This window comes from Ceratosolen solmsi, unplaced genomic scaffold (assembly GCF_000503995.2).
Source record: "Ceratosolen solmsi marchali unplaced genomic scaffold, CerSol_1.0 scaffold10, whole genome shotgun sequence".
Lineage (NCBI taxonomy): Eukaryota > Metazoa > Arthropoda > Insecta > Hymenoptera > Agaonidae > Ceratosolen > Ceratosolen solmsi.
Window position 1 is genome coordinate 13,966,873 of NW_011948412.1, and position 22,913 is coordinate 13,989,785.

Sequence of the window (22,913 nt, forward strand, 5' to 3'; positions counted from 1 at the left end):
ATACAAAGTGGTTTTATTTATCTACTTTTTATTTTTATCACGATATTTCTTATGCACAAAATATAAATTTGAAACACTATAATGCCTCTTTTACTTTTTATGATTGCGTAATGCTTTTATAAAGGTCTGGAACGTAAAATTTTTAATGTAAAATCGGTAATGTAAAATATTTTAAATTATCTTTAAAATAAATTTAGTATTTTGATTAAGAGTAATATACATTTTTTAGTGAAAAAATTTAACGATATTGGAAATAGTATATTTCCATGTTATTAGTATATGTAATCATTTCTCATGCATTTTTTGTTTAAATTTTTACATATTTTGACCTTGTATCAATGTTTTTAATGAAATATTATAGTACGAGTCCGCACATAGGTACTAGTCAAATGTTTCGTTATATGTTAATGTTTAAAAATTAAGCTTCCTATGCTTTATTCAATAAAATTATTTTTATAATATTTATATGCATTTAAAATGTATATTAATTTTTATTCGGTAAGCCTTTAACTTCTAAAAAATAATTTTATAAAGCTTCAACGAGTTTTGATTTAATTTATACATCTACAGCTTCATTTATTCTCAATTTATAGTTTGGCCAAGTTGTTAAAATTAATAATAATTGCGAATTAGAAAAATCATTCGGGAAATAGTGAAATTAAAAATCTTTTATCTTTGATTGATTCATAAACCCACAAAATATACGTGCATGACTGATGCAATTTTGCTGTTTTTATCCTTTATCAAAAAAGATAAGTAATATTATTTGTGCACATACGTAATCAATCGCATTACATTCCCATTATAATCTATATCGTTAAATTGTATCTTCAATATTAACCGAAAGTATATCCTAGCTAAAGTTTATGCAAGATAATAATAATTAGTACACAATAATTTTTGATGCAGTAAGTTTTTTTTTCTAATTTTCCAAGGCAGATATTTTAAGTAATCTCTGCTTGTATATTTATAATTTATAATTTATATTTTATATTTGCAAATATATCAGAATTATTTATTTAATTGTTTATGCTAAACTAAGTTGAAAGAATGATGTTATTTCCCAATTCTATTGGGAGTTTTAATTATTAATATATATGTATTCAGATAAATACGCTTTTTAATAAATAGTTTTAATTAATTTTTTCTAATACGTGAACTATCTATCTTATGTTTTAAATTTGAAAAATCATATAATTGCGAATTAAAAAAAATAAGATAGCAGAGTAATCGTCGATTTTGAAATCAACGCGATTTTGTTTTACAAACATATATTGATATTATTTTATATTTGAGACTGATTATTATTATTATTATTATTATATTTTTTTTATAAGTTCAATGCAATCGTATAATATTTTAGAAACATATTAAACTTACGACATAACTTCATATAAAAAGAGAAAAATAAATATGTGAGAAGGGAAATTGAAGCAATATCAATAAAGGAAGTAAGCGTTTTCAATATTTATAAAAATTATTAAAGAGAATTAATTAATATGACTATTAGAAATATTACTTTAACCTTTAGGTTTGTGTACATCTTTATTTACAAAATAACTATATTTAATTGCTTATTCATTTTTGTATTGTTCCAACAGCTTATATTGTTCCAAACGATATTTATTTAGCTATTATTAGCTAAAGCATGATGAATTTATAGGAGTAAGTTGTAATATTTTTATTTGAAATATAAAGTAAAAAAAAAAAGAAAAAAAGAAAAAGAAAGAAACGTTTCAATGATGTAAAAAGAAAGTGAATATGACGGTGGCTCGTTCGTTACACTTTCCTATCGCTTTCATTCATTTGAAAATAATAGATGGATGATTTTTTTGTGTCTCATTCGCAATGAAAAAAGCGAATAGAAATCTAGATGAAAATAGAGACAGAAATGAGTGACCGAGCAAGACGCTTAGATGCATGAATGCGCATCTAATATTGTTAAAATGCGTATTATTACTATTAGCGTCGTTGAATCAATAGTTAATTTAAAAATTTACATACATGACTGAGTGCTCGTAAATTCATTCACATTCCCGACGCTTTGAATTTGGAAACATTCCCTCGAAGGAAATTATTTGTTAATAGGCAAGCTTTGCTCTTGTTCAAAAAATAAGGAAAATGCTTCTCTTGCTTAAGCTCCACAAAACCTATATTATTCTTCAAATGTCCTCCCCGGATTCCTGGTATTTTCTAGCGGCGGCGATGATGGAGGGCACCCCTCCATTCCCCTTCCGGTTCGTGCCGTCCCCACCCCCACGTAATGACGGTATCCCGTCCCACTCTCCATGGCATCTTAGTCCCGTGGCTTGCGCACGTCGCATCATTTCGGTCTCGTACGTTGTTGCGTCAAGAATTGGAGTGGCAGCAGGCAGCAGCAGCAGCATCGGCGTTGGTAGTAACAGGAACGCGAACAGACCTGTTTTCCTCGAGGGACGCTCGTACTCTTACTAAGAGTTGAGGAGGACAAACGTCAAGATCAGCTCCTCGTTCTCTTGGCTGTTTTCTCAGGCGAGAAGACGATCGTTTCGTCATCAGCGCGAGCGAGCTCAGCCATCTCGAGCCAATACGTAAAGAGGAGACGACGGCACGGACGGCACGGACGGCACGGACGGCAGGAATAATATGGGCATATTTCGCGAATTTCCAACAGTCTTCAATCTTTATAAGAAGTACAGTTAGACTGTGACTGATTCAAAGCTTCTTGTCGAAGCTTTAGTAATCGCGCAGAGAACTGGGAGGATCGAGTTTTGTGGAGTATTCATTATTTCGTACGTGAGAGTGTCATCGATTTGGCGAAGTTATTTGGCGAAGAATACCAAAGATTGTTCAAGGATCTCAAATAATAAAAATAATTAAACAAAAAATAAGACAAAAGCAAAAAAAGAATAGGTAAGTCGTTTATCCTTGTTATTATTCAGTATTGTAAAGTGCAACATTCATGCGGCGGTTGCTCCATCATATTATTTAGCTACGAGAGCTTGCTGCTCGATATTAGATTTACTGTTTGCTAAGCGTACACTCTTGCACAATTATGCCGTTTAAATGTGAACGCGACCATTGGTGGTGGGAGCAGGTGAATAGGCAAAAATGATGGGAGTTTTACGTGAGTAAACCTCGGACTTTACAAAAGCACAACCCGAGTCATACTGTTAACAAACTTTGTCGTCTTTCTTATCTATAAATAACGTCAGACATTCCAAATGTATGCAGCCACATTGTATGGTTGACTATTGTATGGTTGCTGCAATGAACCTCTTAAACTTCTCGTTTTCGGTTATACAATAACAACGGTTTCGCTGCCTTGGCTTTCAAGAACATTCATTGATAGCTTCCGTTTGTGATTAGAGCAGCCTCTAAGCTAACATTACTTTTTGTTAAGGGCTTGTTATCAAATGGTCACTTACTGATGGAAAGAAAAGAAAGAGAGAAAGAGAGGTGCACCACCGATGGTTGTCAGTTAATTTTAAGAGGATATAGGACGAAATTCAATTTATTAAATTGATTAAATGGTAGGAGTTTATTAAATATAATTTTTGCTAAGGTTTGTTTTTGTTTTATGTCGATTTCTTCTTTTAAACATTTGTATTAAATTTGTATTCTCAATGTGCATTATTACTTTTTATTTATAATTCTTACGTTTTATTATAAATAATTTCTGTTCATAATGTAGTTAATTATTAAATTTTGTCATTAATTTTTATTCCTTTTAAATACACTTTTAAAATGATTTCAATTTGTCTCGCTGCCGTAACCATACATATATGCCTTATCCAACAATATAAAAAATTGCTATATTTATTAATTCAATATTGAATACAGAATCAAACAATTATTTACAATTTTAGATAAGAACGCATAAATATCAGGTATAAATAAATAAATAATAAAGAAATAACTGTACTTATTTATTATGAAAATCTTAAAAGTAGTTTTATATCTACCGACTGTATTGTAAGTTAATTCAGAACGGCCTTAATGGTACATTTGAGTTTATCTCTTTTCATAAAAATTATCTCTCCATCATTGGATTTTTTTATCTTAAAAATTCAACATTATTGTCATAACAATCTATAAGTAAAACTTAGAAAGTCAAATAATGAAGTTAAAAGAAAAAGAAACATCAAATAAATATTGACTAGACAAGTAATATATATATATATATATATATATATAAATATCTAGACTCTTCTGCTGTTCTTATCAATTATTTTGTATCTGGTTAGCCTGTTTTTTTACTTGGTGAAATAAGAGATTAATTTTGTAATTACAAAAGTTGCAAATCTTTTTGGCAGAGCTTTAATCTTGGTGCTTTGGGTTATCAAGTGTGTGATTTTTTACAAATAGTTTCTGTGACGAGAGTTTGTCAGTTCATATGATACCGGATGAAGGTCTTTTGCATCTGGCAATGAATATTATGCTCAGAGACAGTCTTTCATTTAAATGAAGAGGATACATATATTGATGTTAAAAAATTATTCGAACATTAAGTAATATGCTCAGACTCTGAAAAATAATCTTTTCTGACAGTTATGCAAATCACTTTTATATATATAGTTTTTCTATGTCTAGTAAAATGAATTTCTGCGTATTTTAATATAAAAAATTTTAACTAATTAATAGATATTTATAGATTTAAAAATTTTTTCATATAATTATTTACATATTAATATTAGAACAAGGGTTGTATGTAATTATTGTTAAAAAATATGCGCAAGAGTGTTTTCAGTATTTATTTAATGATAGTCAAATACTACAAATCTTTTAACTTTTAATATTTAAATTTGTTATAAGGATGTATTTTGCTTATGTTCTTTTAAAAATAGAAGAATTTGCTTAATATAAATGTATAAGAAATTTTTATTATAATTAGTTTTGCAATTATATTCTAATAAAGGCATTTAATTATCACGGTAATCTCTTATTTTCAGGAGTGATAACTGTATCCGGTGAATCAGTCTTTTATTCAAAAAATTGTAAAGAATAACAGACTCTAAATAAGGTCATTGTGAAGTTTATCTGATATTCTATAATATTTTCCAAATACTAAATAAAATGAGTAAGTCCAATTTTATTCAAGAGGAGGATAGTACTATCAAAAAAGCCCCTACGTTAGTTAGGCGTGTCTCTGATATGTTTAAGGGTAAGTAATTATGCAGTTGATAAATTTAGTTTGATTATTGAAGTATCACTTATTGAATTTTATACAAGAAAATTTTTATTTATTAAGATAAGCACTGTATTAATAACTGTATTAATGTTTTTTCAAAATTATTAAAAATGCGTATGAGCATAGTTAGTATCTTTGATACAGATCTAGCCACAAATATGTACAGATAAATATATATATATATATATATATATATATATATAATATAAAAAAAAATAACATAACATTCATGAATATGATTTTATGTTAATGTTTATATTTGAATAAAAATCTTCTTTTTTTTTTCATTTATATAGTATAATAGTATTAATTATTATACGTTTTTGTTTGTAGATGGAACTTACAGTGGACCGCCATCTCTCTTTTCTCAGAAGATTAGGCATTGCTGTCAGAATTTAAATCTCTTTCCATACTTGCTTTATTCTTTTGAAAATTCCAAGTCTCATCCAATAGCGAAGAAAGTTAATTTGTGCTTTGATTTGTTACTTAGAAATTTCATTCAACGACTTTTATTTGTATACACGCGTTTACGACGAGCAGCTTTGTGTGGCCTTCAACAGGTATCGTTATTGTCTTCCAAGAAAGAAATTGAAGAGCAGAATTATATTTTTGCAAAAAATGATACAAAAGCTAGGTTATGTAACTTTCAAAAGCAGAAACCAAAACGCAGTCCTGTACTTCTTATAATTGCAATTTATCTGGCTCCTTTGATTCTTGCCCTTCAATTAATTGGACTATGTAGTCTGCTTATTTTTGGCAAGTATACACCTGGATTTATTTTTCTTGTGACTTCGTTAGTATTACTTGGATATATATCCATGAAAATAATGTTCCATGATGCAGCAACAGTTCGAAGCAAAAAGGAAGAAAGGTGGGAGATAAAGAAACTGGATTGATTTTGTATTTCTTTCTAGATCTTTAAATAAAATATAAATAGAATTCTTTCAATCATATCACTATAAATACTCGATACTTTAAGATATTTACTTAGTTGCACCAACATTCTAAATAACTTGCATTACAGAAAAAAATAAAATTTGGCTAATCTATCATTTACTTTTTCTACATTTACATATTTATGCAGACAGTTCTTATGTCCTCGATGCAAGATAATTTTCAATGATTAAATAATTATTATATTATAGTGTTATGATTCACCAACAATTCTTTTTTTTACTCGAATAATTGTTATACATATTTATTTACTAATAATTATTATTCAAGTAAAGTACATAACAAATATTTTGACGGTTGGCAAAAGAAAACATTCGGAAATTTTCAGGGAAAAGTATGTGCTCATCTTACCAAGTAGTTTATGAGATTTTGTAATTGTGTTTCTATAGGCATTGCCTTCACTTATGCTTCTAAAATTTTCTTTCCATTTATTATTATAAAGGCTATAAACTTTCACAATGTACTTCTGTGCTTAATGTAAATCACTTTATTGTGCCCGTCATAATTATTTTATACTACTTCATATGCAAATTAGATTATTAAGTAGACTATACGTGCAGTGATAAAATTAATTGTGAAATCGCAACAAACTTTTGGATAAATAGACATAAGAAGCTCATGTATACATACACATAATCATCAATACATCTTTTAGGAAGGATCAAAGAAGGGAAAGAAAATTAAATAACAAAGTTAAAAAATTAGTTTTCAGTTACAATCAATTTTCGATTTGAAATACTAAATGTAATAGTGATGTTTCATAAACAGCTTTCTTGATGGCTATAACTGCACGTATTTCAGCATTGACTGATGAAATTAAAGGATAATTAACGTATGATACTTTATCCTCTACAGTATAAGACTGAAAAATCGTTTAACGTACTTGTTTGTAAATATAAATAACATGAGAGAATAAATTTATTGATATCGTGTATACCTTATTGCGTACCATTAACAGATTGTAATATTTTTCTTATGCGCATAGTATGATTCTTTGCGACCATATGTTTTCATTAAAATATGCTTTTTCTACAATGTAAAATTTTCTTCTTTGAAATACATTTTTGTCGTATTTTTTATTTATTGTAGTAGAATATGTAGAATATAAAGGAAAGCCATCTACCAATGTTAAATATTTAAATGGATTTAATACTTGTAATATTAAATTTTTCACGAATAACAAAAACTCATTAAAAATATACCTGTAAAATTTCGGAAAATTAAACTTTTTTCATAAAATTATTGAGAGTTATTTATTTGTGTTTAATGACAAACCGTTTTAAAAAAATGTGATATACGTTTTAATTATGAAAATTTGAAGAAATAAAGTATATGTAATTTTCGAATTAAGCAAATCAATCTTGAAAAAAATATTTATAAGAAAAAAGTGTAATTATTTATATATTAAAAGAAAATCCATTATTCAGAGTTCCGAAATGAATATTAATAGATGTTTCAATGATTAAACTTATTAGAGCTTCGAATTCTTTTGGTGTTAATATTGATTTATTTTTAATTACGAGTATCCAAGTTACGATTCATCATACATATATATATATATATATATATATATATATATATATATATCTGTAATTATTGAATTAGCTTTTGATTCATTTCACAAGGAGAAATAAGTAAATTTACATGTAAATTGACAGCAAAATAAAGAATTTGTATGTCCTAACAGTGACGCCATGTAATTTGAAATTCTAAGAATTATATTCCGTTGATATAAATTAATTTAGAATCGATCGTAAACAATATATTGTTTTCATAAAATTTTAAGTAAAATACTTATAATATATTTTATATATTAAAACTTCATCTTTTAATATTATCATGTATGTAGAAAACCAAAAAGTAAGGAATATTTTTTCATTATTCTTTCTAACAGTTACATTATCTTAAAAGAACATTGTTTTATTTATAAATCGCAGATTTACGTGAAATGTATAACAGACAGTAGGACCATATGGTATTGAATTGATAAATCTTTATTATTTTATATGTATATCTTTTGTACAGAATATTGGCGTATATATTTTAACTATAAAACACCAAATATATAATATCAGATAAGGAATATGAATTTGTGTATATCTTAATTGTATGGGAAAAAATTGTCTATTACTAATTGGCAATATCTTTTAGATAAAGTTATCCTAGAGTATTAAATTTACATAGTAAATGAAAATAAATAAATATGTAAGAATATAATCGCATAAGAAAATAGTAAAATTTACCGTACTCGAGCCGGCATCGACTGATGAAATTTTGACACGTCTTTATTTTTTTTATACTGCTTTTATATAGTATATTTACTTTAGAGTATCAATAAAAATATTCTGTTAAATTTTAAAAAGCCTATGTTAATAAATAAACAGTTTATAAAAAATATAATGGTAGCAATAAAAGCTTACCATAACTATATGTATATAGAATATATACATAACTATATATATATATAAGAACTATATGAAACGTGCTACTTACCTGTTAAATTGAAATACGATTCTACTTACATTTTAAATTTATTCTTAGTATACAATAATCGAATGAAGGAGTATAGAGTGATACTAGAGTTTAATCCAGTACCTCGATTTAATAATGATGTACAGGGAAACCATTTAAACAAGTAAAAATATAACATTACAAAGAAAAATTAATTGTAATGAAAAACATGATATCATCTTTGTTAAAAATTTCTACTATAAATATTTTTTATTAGAAAAAAATATTGAAAAGCGATTTAACTTGTAAATAGCAGAAGTATTTGTAATTTTAAATTTGAATAAAAATTTAATATAGTAATGATAATACAGTACGTTAATTGTTGATGTTTAACTCTTTATTTCATAGTTAATCAACAGAGTAATATGTAAGGAATTGCTTGTTTTTAATACAATATTTAAGCACAATCGTAATAGCTTTATTTTTTTTTCATTGATGTTATATTTGCAAGAGATATGTACTTCCTGGTAAATAAGTAGCAAGTTAAATTTTAAAAATGTTTTAGATTTTTTTTTTAAGTTTTTGTATTAGCTTGGAAATTTGTTTACTGTTCGCGTTAGATTTTTCTATTAAACTGTTAAAACTGTAATTTTTTTTATGTTGTACATTAAATAATTTGGGAGAAAATACTATATATACTTTTGTTTATACTATATATATATATATATGATTGTATACTTTGTATTGTATACTTAAAGATATTTATTATCTTTATTTGGTTAGTTTTTTTTTATTAAAAAAACTAATTAATTAAAAAAACTAAGTATTTATTTGATAAGAATTAAAAATCTTATATAATAGCTATAAGCAGTCTTTGAAAAGCTAAAAAAACCTAAACTTCAATTTCGAATGCTTGATTATCAAAACTGAGTTATCACTGACAAGATAAAGGAGAAACCGCTCTCTTGTTTTTTATTTTTATCTATATTATCATATATATATTATCAATTTACTCAAACAGCTTTTAACAACAATTTACTTAATGCTTATACACAAGTAAGTACTATGAGTAAAAGAGGAATCTTTTTAAATAGTGTAACTATTTTAATAATTATTGCTAATGCGTATAATATATAAATGTATAATATATAAAAGAATATAAAATGCATATAATATTGATATCGTTACGAAATAAATTAAATTATCATTTAATTTTTCATAAATACGTAGCATAAAAATAAGTAAAATATAATGGTTTTTATTAAATTACGTAAAACATTGAATAGTGAAATTGTGACTCCCATCAAAAAGAATTTACGGTTTCAGTACGTCTGATTACAATGATATCTGCAATCGCTTACATTGTATTATATTTCGCTTAAATTAAAAAAAAAATATAAGTTAGTTTTGTTTTATGCTTTTATCAACAAAATTATTTTTATTCTTTATTTATAAAACTTTTTTGGTAATGGAATTCCAATCCGGCATTGAGCTGATATGATTGAGAATCAGGAAGTAATTGGAGTATAATGAATTAGTGATTTACCTTTCAAATATATTTAGAGGAAATATCTAAGAGTTAGTTGGGAGAAATAATATTCGTATTCGTTATGGAAGAGTAATAATTTACGAATGCCTTTCGCTAATACGTGATAAGTAATACTAATATAATAAAAGTGTATATACTTTTTCATTAACCAAGTACTATGTTTCTATTCACTCATCTTTCAACACTGGATTAATACAACGATTTAAGTTTTGATTGTTCATTATTTTATTTTAAGTAAAGAAATTTTTAGGAATATAATTTTTAGGAATTATTATAATGCATTGTATGTATGAAATATATTGTTATTATTAAAATTAAAGCTACAAATATGAAAACTACATTGTAATATGCAATAAATTAATTAGGGTTTTTAATTTTAGATAGCAGTATAGAAGATTGTAAATAAAACGAGAAAGTTTCCTATAAAAATTAGACTCCACTTATTGCTCGTAGAGGAGGAATTAGCGTATGGACCAATTTTGGCGGCGTAGGCGACAACGTAAGGTACGAAGTTCTGCTCGTGCGTTGTGTGAAGCAAATGTGCGTACGGTCCTATAGAAAAACGGATATAAATATTCACAAAAATCATTAGTTTTTTAAGAATATTTTTAGGAAAAATGTGTAGTTACATGATTCCTATTGTATTGAATATTAAAATGATTGTGACATATGCAATAAATTATCTAATTAAATAAGAGTTTGCCTGAAATCATTAAAAGATATTCAATATAAATATATTATATAAATTATTTAAAGAAAGTTTTTACAAGAATTTGTATAACCAATTATAAGGATAATGAAGTTTTTAAGAGTAGTGAGCTGCTCGGTTAATATCAAATTATCTATTTTAAAAAATATGCATCTTCATTGCTAATGCATTAAACTGTTGAACGAGTTATGACAATTATTATGAAAATTGATAGCTATATACAAATATTAAAATTTATTATGAGAATAATAAACAATTCTTAATAATGTAATTATGTTTAGTAGGATTATTCATTTAAAAATAAAACTAACCAAGTGCATAAACAGCAACATCGCCACCGCCGTGATGAGCCTCGTCGGTGATAATTGCAGCTTGTTGACTGTAAGTGAATTGCGTAGTATCGTTCTCGTTTGGATTTTTTCTTACGGATTTGTTATTAGAGACTTCGTAAGCTAAATTGTTCGGTCCACCGGTGCTGTAACTCAATGTAGTGTACGGGATTTTGTCGAATTTTGAGTCCTCGGCTATTCCTGTAATCGGTCATTAAACCCTATTTTATGATTGATTGAAAATTTTAAATGTTACTTTTTCTTTATCTCTTACAATGACAAATTACACCCATAAAATAAAAATAAAAATATAAAAATTCGCTATAAAATCTTCCCGTCATTCACTATTATTACGAAGATATATTTATATCAAAATTTCCGATACGCTATTCAATATGTAATATTTTTGCAACGTAAAGCCTTCGAAGTTTAAGGAAAAATTGACATTGATGTCCGATTATATGCGCTCTCACCTAGAATGTCAGACCCACGACGGCTGTTCCCGTTGAAAGCCAACGAGTGTGTATGATCGCTAGTGACAATCACTAGCGTTTCTTCCGCGTTGATCATTCCCAAAGTGGCATTTATTGCATCCGAAAAACGAACGGTCTCGAGAAGAGCTTGAGCAGCGTGGCCCCGATGGTGCGCAAAGTCGATCAAGCCACCTTCGACCTGGAAGAAACGTAAACTCGTGCTTGAGAAGGATGCGAAACCAGTTTACAGTACATATATTGTAAGTTTATCTGTAAGAATGAACGACAAACGGTTTAGAAACATAAAGATATTTAGAGATGTGTGTGTCACGTTAACAGAATATGTATTACCACGAGAAGAAATCCGTTATTGGATTTTTTCAATATCTTAAGTGCAGCGACTGTCATCTCCTCCAAACTCGGCTGACCGTTTGTTCCATTATCCCTCTTGTAATCCATGGGAATGTGTCCGTTTGCGAATATACCCAGTAGAAAGTCTATCTTATCGTAATTAATCTCGGCGAGCTCCTCATTATTTTGTACTACGCTAAACGACGCCTTTCTGCTTTTTTTATCCGCCATCCAATCGCTAATTAAATTACGCCCATCACGTCGGCGACCGGCCCATGTGTCAATGGGATCGCTTTCCGTGGTGTTAACGACAGTTTGTAGCATTTGTCTACCACCACCCATTATTACCTGTTGAATGATTATTTTGTGTTTTGTACTTTTATTATTTCACTTTAACAGTTTTATATTTTATCGGTAAAAACGCATGTATAGTTATTGAAAATATCGATTATGCCCATATTTATGTGTTATTATAAAATCAAATTAATTATTTAGATAATGCATTGGAACGTTAGTTTTGCCGATAAATAAACAAATAAATAAATCAGTACACAATACTGGTATGTAAAGTAGATGAATTTCGAGAAGCATTAATCATTTGTTGAGTGAAATACAAACTTTGATATTTTTGCCAGGCTCATTTTCAATCAATTGCCTAGCTATATCCTTGCAATTACTTTCTTCGATTGGCATTGTGCTCTCGCATTCCCACTTTCTATTTGGGCCATGTGCGTATAATGGAGCAGGCGTCGCATGAGTCACTCGTGTAGTTGTGACAAATCCTGTTGACCAACAAGTACAAATTTGATATCAAAAGACATATTTAATTATGTCAAGCCTACAAGAGCGCGAGAAAATTACGATACGCTAATTCTATTGTTGGCGATAAGAAACTTTATAAATGTGCATCTTTTATGTTAATTATGTACTATTTATACACCTTTTATAAGACTTTATTTTATCGCGAGTCGTCATTTTAGTTATGAAAGAAAAAGAATTTAATCCTATATTAAACAATTTTTTAATTTAATATTGTTGTTATACAAGTTCCATCTATACAGAATTACCTAACGAGCCACTTAACTTCTACTACACAAGTATGTACGATGTTTACAATTGTGCTATAAATTTATTCTACATATATTATAAGTTTTGTAAAGAAGTACCGTTACATGTTGATAATATTACACTAAGCTGAAATTTCAATTACTGAAGTTTTTGTAGTAAAGTTGAATAAATTTGTGCATTCGATTTCTGTACGAAAGAATCGAAAATTTATCTTCCACATTTCCTATACGTTTTCTTTTTTTTTCTTTATTTTCTTTATTTTATTTTTTGTTTTTTATTCAGACGTAGCATTTCTGTCATAGAATTGGCAATAGCATTCAGTTAGTTGTCAAAATTGAGAAATTTTTGTACTTATGCACTATATCACAGTGTTAAAAAAAAATCGTATTAACCCCTTAACAATCGTTAATGTAGCGAGAAAGCCAGTGGCTCCTTATCGACCGAACAAAGTGGTTAGTAGTAACCTGTGCTTTTGCCGGCGGCTTGAGCCCAATTTATGATGGAGTCGACTCGATTGTCGGTAGGTACACTCGCTTCGCAATCGTTCAACGCTACGTTCGCATCAACCCCGTGGGTGTTGTATTTCGCCTTGACGCCGCAAAATAATGCGGTCGCAGCCGAAGCGGAATCCGGTGCCTGCTTATCGACATTGTACGTCTGGATAGAAAAAAAATTTGGCATTACTTCAAAGAGGTTAGAATTTACATTAATAAATAATGATAACTCGCCATGATAGTCGAGGAAAATAAATAGATAGATAGATAGAGATGAGAGTGAAAAATTGGAAAGAGGGGGGAGTGAGCAGGTATATGCGCGCCTATGTGTATATGCGTGCCTGTTGCGTAATAACGTTTTATTGCGTTGGCGGTGTACCTTCAGCAAACCGATGTGAGGAAATCTTTCCCATGCGAGATAACTGTCCTCGCCACTTCGGTAAATTCGACTGGCCGTTATTGTATCGGAGCTCATGCCATCCCCAACGAACAGAACAATGTTTTTGGCTTTGTTTGTGTTCCATGCGTAAGAAAGCGAGTCCTTTAGCTCCTTCTCGGCGACTTCGAGCCAGTACTTCTTATCTGCACGTCGCGTTTAATAAGCTTGGTTTTTATCGATTTTTGGTATTATTATGATAGCTGTTTAATCACGTACCTTCTTTGATTCCTATGATAACAGGAACAAGAAATACAAGGACCACTACTTTTGAAAGTTTCATGTTAATAGTTTGATTTTACTGATTTGCTTATAGTTTACTATCGGTCACATAATCAGCTCGCGATAGATACGCATTGTACGATATCCGTTATCTGTTTGCCGAGTAGCGAGGCTTTGAAAGGTGTGCGTTATTAGCTCTTAAATTGTCATTATATTTAATAGTGACTTATTTATCATAATTTTTCCCGTTAGCATTTATAAAGTGATTACATATACTCGACTGGTGCCGCCATCTCGGCAAATGAGCTTTGATACCTTATTATTTCAATCAATAATTGAAAATTTCATTATTTTGAAGAAAGTAATTTGTTATTTTTTTGCTTACTACGAACTACTATGTATTACTACGAATTAAAAGAATCTTTCTTTCCAAATTTTTCATACAATATTTTATATTTTACACATTTATCGATAAGGTAGAAACTGATTTTATACGCATTATGTAAATAACGGTTTTCTAGAGAATTAAAAAATACGCACACACACACGTGCTGTTCTGAGAATTTGTATTAAAAGATGAAAACCAACAAGAAAAAAAATAATAGATTTTTAGACTGAACATAAATCTATATGTATGTCTAATCTAAATAATATTAACATTTACGATGTTGAATTTTTTAATTGAAATTTTTAATTATCTTTGCTTTGATAACAAACGATCAATGTATTTTCAAATATAAAAATTTATCAAGATATACACTAGCGACGCACTCATTATATTGAAAATGTTCTTTAATTAAATCACATAAATCGATTACTAACATAAGTTCTTCGTTTTTTGTGAAAAATTATCGACGACAATACCTTTTTAAAAGCAGCTAATTTTTCATTTGATAAAACTGTCGGACAACTGTAGACACTAGAGAGACTTCGTATTTATAAACTATATTTGGACCTAAGTTTTTAAAATAAAGTATGGGAGGAGGAATCAAGCGTAATTTTGGAGCATAGGAAAAGAGAGACGAATTTATTGATCGGTGGAGCTCTTCTTTTTCCATTACATAGAAGAGAGCCAGGAAGAGAAGAAAGGGACTCGGTCTGGGAAGGGATTTTTATGAAATTAAAGATGGCGTCAACCTCTTATTGTCTTTTTCTCTCTTATGTGTACTTTGTCCAATATTTCCCATTCTATTTTCTGTTTGACTTTCGATTGTACCGGTTAGGGTGGGATAATGTTAAGCGGTGGGCAATGGTAACGTAACCAAGAGGAAATGAGAATAAATATGTCACGTCGGTTGATCAGTGACCTGAACAAAAAGCATTTTCAGCGTAGTCGTTTTAAGAATGCTTTTCTATAAGAATATACGCGATTTTTCAAGAACTTTGTAAATTAATAATGCTTATTTTCGTAGTCATAATACTTCATATCTAAAATAATTAAGATTATAAACAAATCAGTGTGTGAATAATTTTTTTGAATGAAGTGAGACAAATTACATTTTAATAAAAAATTAACATAAATAATATTTTATAGTAAAAAATATTATTGCATGTAATAATTAGTTTTTACAGCAATGTTCTTAAAGTTTCGTATCGGTGAATTCACTTTATATTTTTATAATTTGTCAATAATATTAAAATATTAGAAAATTTTCATCCTTTTGAAATTTTAAATAAGGTCGTATGCCCCTAGTAAAACGGTACTTTCATTACAAAGGTATTAATTTCATTATTTATTTATCCTGCAAACTGAAGAACAAAGTACGCGAGAAGTAAACGTTGGCACTTGAAGGTAGCGCAGGGGGTTTCGAAGGGTGAGAGAGAAACTTGGAGGGTGGATCGTCTTTTAAACGGCTAAAGGATGGAAGAAGAGATGGAACGCGAGAGAGCCTGTATATGCACGATAGCATTGGAAAGACTGACAACGAGGGTGAGATATATATATATATATATATATATATAGGAGAGAGAGAGAGAGAGAGAGAGAGAGAGAGAGAGAGAGAGACGGGGACAGAGAGCAGGGGGCAGTAATGGGATGGTACGTGCGGAATCGCGGTTTGTTTTTGTTTCCTTCGAGACTTTCGACTCGGAATGTACAAAAACTTGGAGAATTTAAGGGGCGCTGCGAACTGCTTTTTATAGTTTGAGGTTTTATACACAATGAAGTGCGAGTCCCACCGGAAAAAGAATCTTTGTGGTTAAAGTTGAAATTGTTTGCTTTTCTTAGGCTTCTGAAGGTTAGCGTAAATTAATAATAATTGCCAACAATCTTTTATTTTATGTACTTTCTTATTCCAAGGATTTAATGGCTAGCAGAATGATGATATGTCTTTATAGGCACTTACAATTTATAATATAAATTTGATAAAGTACAAACGTGTAGACTTTTAAATTGTACGTTAGATAATTCTAGATGTTATGAAATAATGCCTCGTGTGCTTGGAGGTGCGATACATTTGAAATATTTAATCCATTATATATTATTGATAGTAACATTGATAATCGGAATAAACGATGAATTCGTAAGGAACTACATCTCAACTGTTTAATAGTTTTTAATAATTTTCAAACACTTGCGCTTATTAACGGTATTGACACATCTGCAAGATTCGGTTGGCTTGAGAGTTGAATATGAATTGATTATGTCAGACACGTCAGCATACTGTTTTAGAGGTAGATGCGAGAGATTGACACACACGAGTTTGGTCAGTATGAAAATTGCGCTCGAGCCCTATAACCAGAGTACTCGAGGGTAAAGGTCGGAGGGCGTTAACTGATACCCAAATCGCTGCTTACGAAGCCAGCTGTTGATGATTTTACACCATTTTACGTCATTTATAATTTACTTTTTCTATTTTGTCCTTTGTTTTTTAACCAATAGCCTTTGCTAGATTTACTTTTGTAGACCTCTCTTTTGGATTTATAAAGTTTTCATGTCATTAAATTTTAATTTTTTTTTTTTTTTTTTTTTAAATACATCGAGTTCCTACATTAGTGAATCAGGAAATAAAGTATATTATTCGACGGAAAATGTTTAGTAATTAATTGTTGATTTGTTTATTAGGAAGATCAAGTTTTAAAAATAATTTGGTGCTTTGAAATATTTATTTAATAATACATTATATATAAATTATAAATAGAAATATAAGTAGAAATATAAATATAAATAAAAGAAATATAAATAAAAGAAAATTATATCCACATTATTGATTATATACATTATTTATTTATTATTTATTAAAATATTTTTAATATGCTTTAATAATATTTGTGTCATGTACAGTATTTAAATAACTGTAAATATTGAATTATATGATGTATATATATGTAAATCATAATATTATTAAATAAGTGATACAAATATTTATAAAGAATATTTCAGAATTGAGATAGAATTAGTTTTTATAGAGATGAAAATTTAAACACATAATTATTGAAATTAAATATTATTTTTATTTTATGTTTTTACGACATGAAGTGTAATGCGCAAGAATTTACAGTCCGGCCATTATAAAGACAAGAAATATAAGGAAATAGTTTTTTGTACAATTTAAATAGTTGATCTATAAATTTTTGTTTATAAAAATGAATACTTTCTATTACATAGAACATTAAAAAGATATGAAATAATAATAGGATTTATTTACATTTCAACTAAAAAAATTATTTTTTACTTCTTTACTCAACAAAAAGAAGCCGTGAAAGTATTTTTATAATGAAAATAATGAGTTGATAAATTACAATCTTTCTTTTACGGTAGGCAAGTTCACGACTTCTAAAAGTAACAAAAGAAGTTGACGGCCACTGCAAGAACGAAAAAGAGAAAGAGAGAGAAAGAGAGAGAGAGAGAGAGAGAGAGAGAGAGAGAGCATAAAATAATAAAGACGAGTTTTTGATTGTGCCATAAATTTAAGAGCTTTTGTTTTTAACGTTGTAGTATATATTTGCTGCTGCAAATCTTGCAACTTTCCTAAACTTCAGTACATTGGCAACCTCAGAGGTTGCAATGACCAGTTGGTATTTTTGTTTTCTCAATATTGTACAATATTATTAAAAATAAAGATTTTAACACCTAGTAAAAATAAACGAACCTATAGAATATTTGAATTACGGTCCAGAAGTTTTATTTTGACGTAAACACAACTTTAATCATTAGTAACTTTATTCCGTATTATAATATAATAATGCCTTATTTTAATGTTTATCAACTTTTAATTTGTACAGATTATTAACAGATTTTATATTACGATGTGAAAAAAATATGTATTTTAAAAATAAGTATATTAATTTTTTGTTATGAACATAAGAATATAGCTATTCAAGACTTTTACATTGTCTCATACATAAAATTAAATCGTTAGTTTAAGCACTTAAAAAGTTTTGATTTCAAAATGAAGTAAGTATTTTGTTTATCATTGTCTGTTACTATTTAAATTGAAATAATCATTGTACATTAATTGGTATAAAGTTGCACTAAAATATTGTTGACTCAACATTTATTTTCATTTGTAAAAATTCGATACCTTATAGCTATATTTAGCTATATTCGAAAACTAGTTACGTTTAAGAGAAAATAAAATTTAGATGGTAGTTATCTAAGTTATAGTAGTCTAATAAATAGTAGTTCCTAAATTACTTATTATTAAATTATATTTTTCTTCGTTTAAAAATTAATTTTCTAATTTTAAGTACATTTTTATATGTATTAAAATTAAAAATTCTTCATTTACGTAAACTTATTTTATCATTTTAATTAATTCTTCAATTAATTTAATAAAGAAATTATTGTAAATCAAAAATTAATTTTCGTATTGGGAACTATATGTAATTGTTCCTTAACCCGAGTTTTATAATATAAAGTGTTTGAATAGTTATTGCAATTATAATTTAAAAATTTTCTGTCTATTTTATTAACGTTCAAAATTTATCATTAATTTACTTGAATATGTGAAAATAAATTTTTAATGAAAATTGGAAAAATTTGAACAGATGATGTATTATTTCAATAGAAAATTAATGAAAATATTGAATAAGGAATAATGAAGATAATGGTCATTCAATTTCTTATATGAAAATTGTAGAATATAATAGAAGTATTTAGTTCTTTTATAATGTAGAATATTTTTCTTTTTATAATTTTAGAAATTTGGTTAAAAAATTTTTTAAAAATACATACTTATACATTAATAAATTTCATTATAGTTTTAGATGTCACTGTCACATCATATATAATTTTAAATAATATATTTTTTTATTACGCATGTATTATGTATTATGTATTATGTAGATGTAATTTTAAAAATTGTCCACAATGATAACTACGATTTAAACTTTTTTAAAATTATTTCTGTTATATACAAAATTTGTCAAAATTATCAGAGTTTTTAGTTGTCAATTTCGTTTTATCATAACATATTAGAAGAGATTATTTTTAGTAACCAAGTATTCTTATAAAGGATTATTATAAAATATTTCGAATTTTTTAACGTTTTATGATATTATGTATATATATATATATTCCAAACGGATAGAAATAAGCATTTCGAATATAACTGTTAAATTCAAAAGAAAATTTTCAACTATTACAGACAATATTGCTAAATCGTTCGCGTATGGTAAAAAGGAAAATATGCGTTTCGAAAGTTTTAATGTAGCTATCAGCTGAATTAAAGTGCTAACTAAGAAGTGACATCTCTTACCTAATCCTTTGAATACTCGCTTCTTATAATTTCTTAACATGATGTAGTGCAATACTCTTGTGTTTTACGAGTCACGGCTCTTCAGGTCGAAAGGACGAGGGAGTAGCACGTCGTCGTTTAACCGTGCTGTGGTAGGACTTTTTAGAATGGCATAAAAGCGGCAGTCATAAAGTCTGTGGTTTGGACTTGAGGACTGACGCTTTTTATGCTCCCATCGCGACCGACGGGATTCACTCTTCCTTGCTTGTATAGAGCCGGTGTGTGCGAATCGAGCCATTGCGCGTAATTTATCGTCCGTCGAGACTCGACGGAAATTAGTTGAATCCATGGCTTTTATCAGACGTCGATTTAAGACTCGATGAGAAGTATTGGGATACAGTTCTTTAGCTACACGATGAATAAATTTATTTTTCATTCTGAACGCGAATTCAGTCACCATGGGAATCTAAGAGTTTTGTGGCATTGCAATTAATACTCTTGCCTTTCAGGATGTATACAATATCTACGTTGCAATCTTTACACGGATAACCAAGCGATTTATATCGGTAATCTTTATCCCGTCTATGTAGAGAATAGCAATGATTAATTACACGCCGTTTTTAATCGTTAATATTTAAATTATACGTCTATCAAAAAACAAGCATTGCAAGCTATAAATTTCGCGCGAATTGAACAAACTCTATATTTTCATTAATAATACATTTGATATTATACATTTGATATTTTTTGAAATCTCAATAATTTTTATTTATAATTATCAAGAAAATCTATAAGCATTGACAACTTCACTTCCAAAGTCAGTAGATTGAAAGGTTAACGAGTCATAAAGGGTCTTTTCGTATTAGCTTATCAAGCAAAAGCAATCGGCCATTAATCGATATCTCATCGACATGTTGATTGATTAGCGCATCGACGAAAAAGTTGGCGCCATTTCATCGGATACGGAAGTAAACAAATCCTAGCATAAGTAATCGAAGCCAATATTCTGTGGTTTTTAGTTTTCAAATAAAAAAACGTTGTAAATATGCAGTCATTCATTTTATTTTGAAACTACGTTAATGATTGATTATCCTAAATCAAATTTTTCGTCTTAGCATCGATTTTTCATTAATCTTTGTGCTTGGATATGGTTTTATTTTCTCGCTCTGTTTTTTTTTATACATATACTTTTTCAAGCCTTAATGAATTGAGACCTCACATTATGAAGATGGAAGAATCGTTGTAGAATATGATGAGAAGGTTTGTAGATCCGTATCATGAACGAATTCGAAACCACACAGTTTATATTTCACTGAAAAAAAAGGTTTGGCTATTTGTATTTCATTTCGCCAAAAATCTTTTATCGTTGAAAATTAACTTTCAATATATGTTTAACGTGTACGCGTAAAAGATATTTTTTTTTTTAATTAATCTACAGATATTAAAGTTACTTTTTAATTGAAAAGATATTTAATTATTGGAATAAATTGATGAAATATACATGGAATATACGGAATATACATTTGATTTATCTAAACCTGTTTTTCATTTCATAAAAATTTAAACTATAAATAATAGTCTAGTCTTTCATATAAAATATATAACATAGATTTGAAATAATATATAATATATTGTTGTTTTGTTGACTCTCGGTGTATCGATTAAAAATATTTAATTAGTTATTAAAAATATTTATTTAGCTTACAAATTTTTTTTAACGTAGATATAGTTATAGATAATTTATAATGTTTAGCCAATCATTCTCAATATGCATGGTTGATAATAACTTTAATATTAGATACCGTAATTAATAATTTTTAAATATTTCTTTTATCGAATATATAAACATCACTTACATAAATGTCATTATAAGTCGCCATTCCTAATTTCTGTAATTAAATAAAACAAATATTAGCTTTGAGATTATGCAAAATTCATCCAAAACTTTGTTAACGACGGATTTTGTAACAAAGAATGAAATTGAACGAAACTGAAATTCAGTCGAATAAAATCCAATGAAAAGTCATTTAATTTATTCAGACAATGAAAATTTATTAAAATGTTTACCTTTTATTTTATATGTTTACCTTTATTTAAATTTTATTTAAATGTTTACCTTTTAATTCATTATAATAGATGGTTGCGTTTTATCACTCTATAATGACAATTCACGCGATCGAGAGAAGGTTCTCTTTCTTCATCATTGCCCTTTTTTGTTGCACCTCTCCCGCGATATTCTCCTCTTTTGTCGGGTTGAGCTTAATAGAGCGTTAGATGGGACGAGGGATGAATTTCCTAATTAAAACTCGCAAGAAACTATTTAAAACTTAAAAAGGAATAAAGTTAGTGCAGCTAAAGCGCGGATGAAGAACCAAAGCAACTCTCACGCGTCCATTATCACCTAGGTTAAAAGGAACTTTGGCAAATTATAAATTTCTTCGCTCGTTTATTTGTGTATATATATATATTTTTTGTTTTTAGTTATTGTCAATGATTGTAGCGTATATACTGTAATATATACACTATGACCAGCCAAGCGTTTGCCACATGATTTGATTAATTGCTCTCAGATATCAATGATCAAATGTTATTGTAATGGAGTGAGCAAATTTTAAAATATAATTTAATTTATTTGAATTTTAAATTTGTTGAATAATTGAATGTTATTCAATAGGTTTTACTTCAATGGCACTCTATATGAATAATATTAAGAAATAACAGTATATACATTAATATTAAATAACTTAATTAATGAATTTGAAAAATAAGCTTAATAATTAATTGATATTAAATAATTTTTTTATAAATATTAGCTATAGTCAGAATGATTGGTTCAAGCTGCGAATATAAAAAATCAATTACTATTTTCAATTAAATTTAAGCTGTATAAATCAATAATATTATTATAATTTTTATAATTTTGTAATGCAAAGATAATTTTATTTTTATTTATTATATACAGAGCTTAAAAATATATTGCTCTAGTTAGTCAAGTTTGCTTTGTAAATGATTCAATTAATTTTAGTAAA

The 22,913-nt window shown here is 28.0% G+C and overlaps 2 protein-coding genes across 2 annotated transcripts; one reads left to right on the forward strand and one right to left on the reverse strand.

Annotated features, from left to right (window-relative positions):
* The first annotated feature begins 2,392 nt into the window (after positions 1-2,392).
* Positions 2,393-6,333, forward strand: LOC105360133 (uncharacterized). The gene is made up of 3 exons (XM_011496936.1): positions 2,393-2,892; positions 4,932-5,143; positions 5,504-6,333. Exons 2-3 carry the CDS (start codon positions 5,056-5,058, stop codon positions 6,064-6,066), a joined length of 651 nt encoding a protein of 216 aa, XP_011495238.1. The 5' UTR covers positions 2,393-2,892; positions 4,932-5,055; the 3' UTR covers positions 6,067-6,333.
* A 4,159-nt stretch (positions 6,334-10,492) lies between these two features.
* On the reverse strand, positions 10,493-14,423 carry LOC105360141 (Alkaline phosphatase 12). The gene is made up of 8 exons (XM_011496948.1): positions 14,204-14,423; positions 13,928-14,130; positions 13,519-13,711; positions 12,605-12,768; positions 11,987-12,334; positions 11,636-11,834; positions 11,145-11,363; positions 10,493-10,676 (listed from the first exon to the last, which is right to left on the reverse strand). The coding sequence occupies exons 1-8, from the start codon at positions 14,265-14,267 to the stop codon at positions 10,501-10,503; spliced, it is 1,566 nt and encodes a 521-aa protein (XP_011495250.1). The 5' UTR covers positions 14,268-14,423; the 3' UTR covers positions 10,493-10,500.
* Between the last annotated feature and the right edge of the window lie 8,490 nt (positions 14,424-22,913).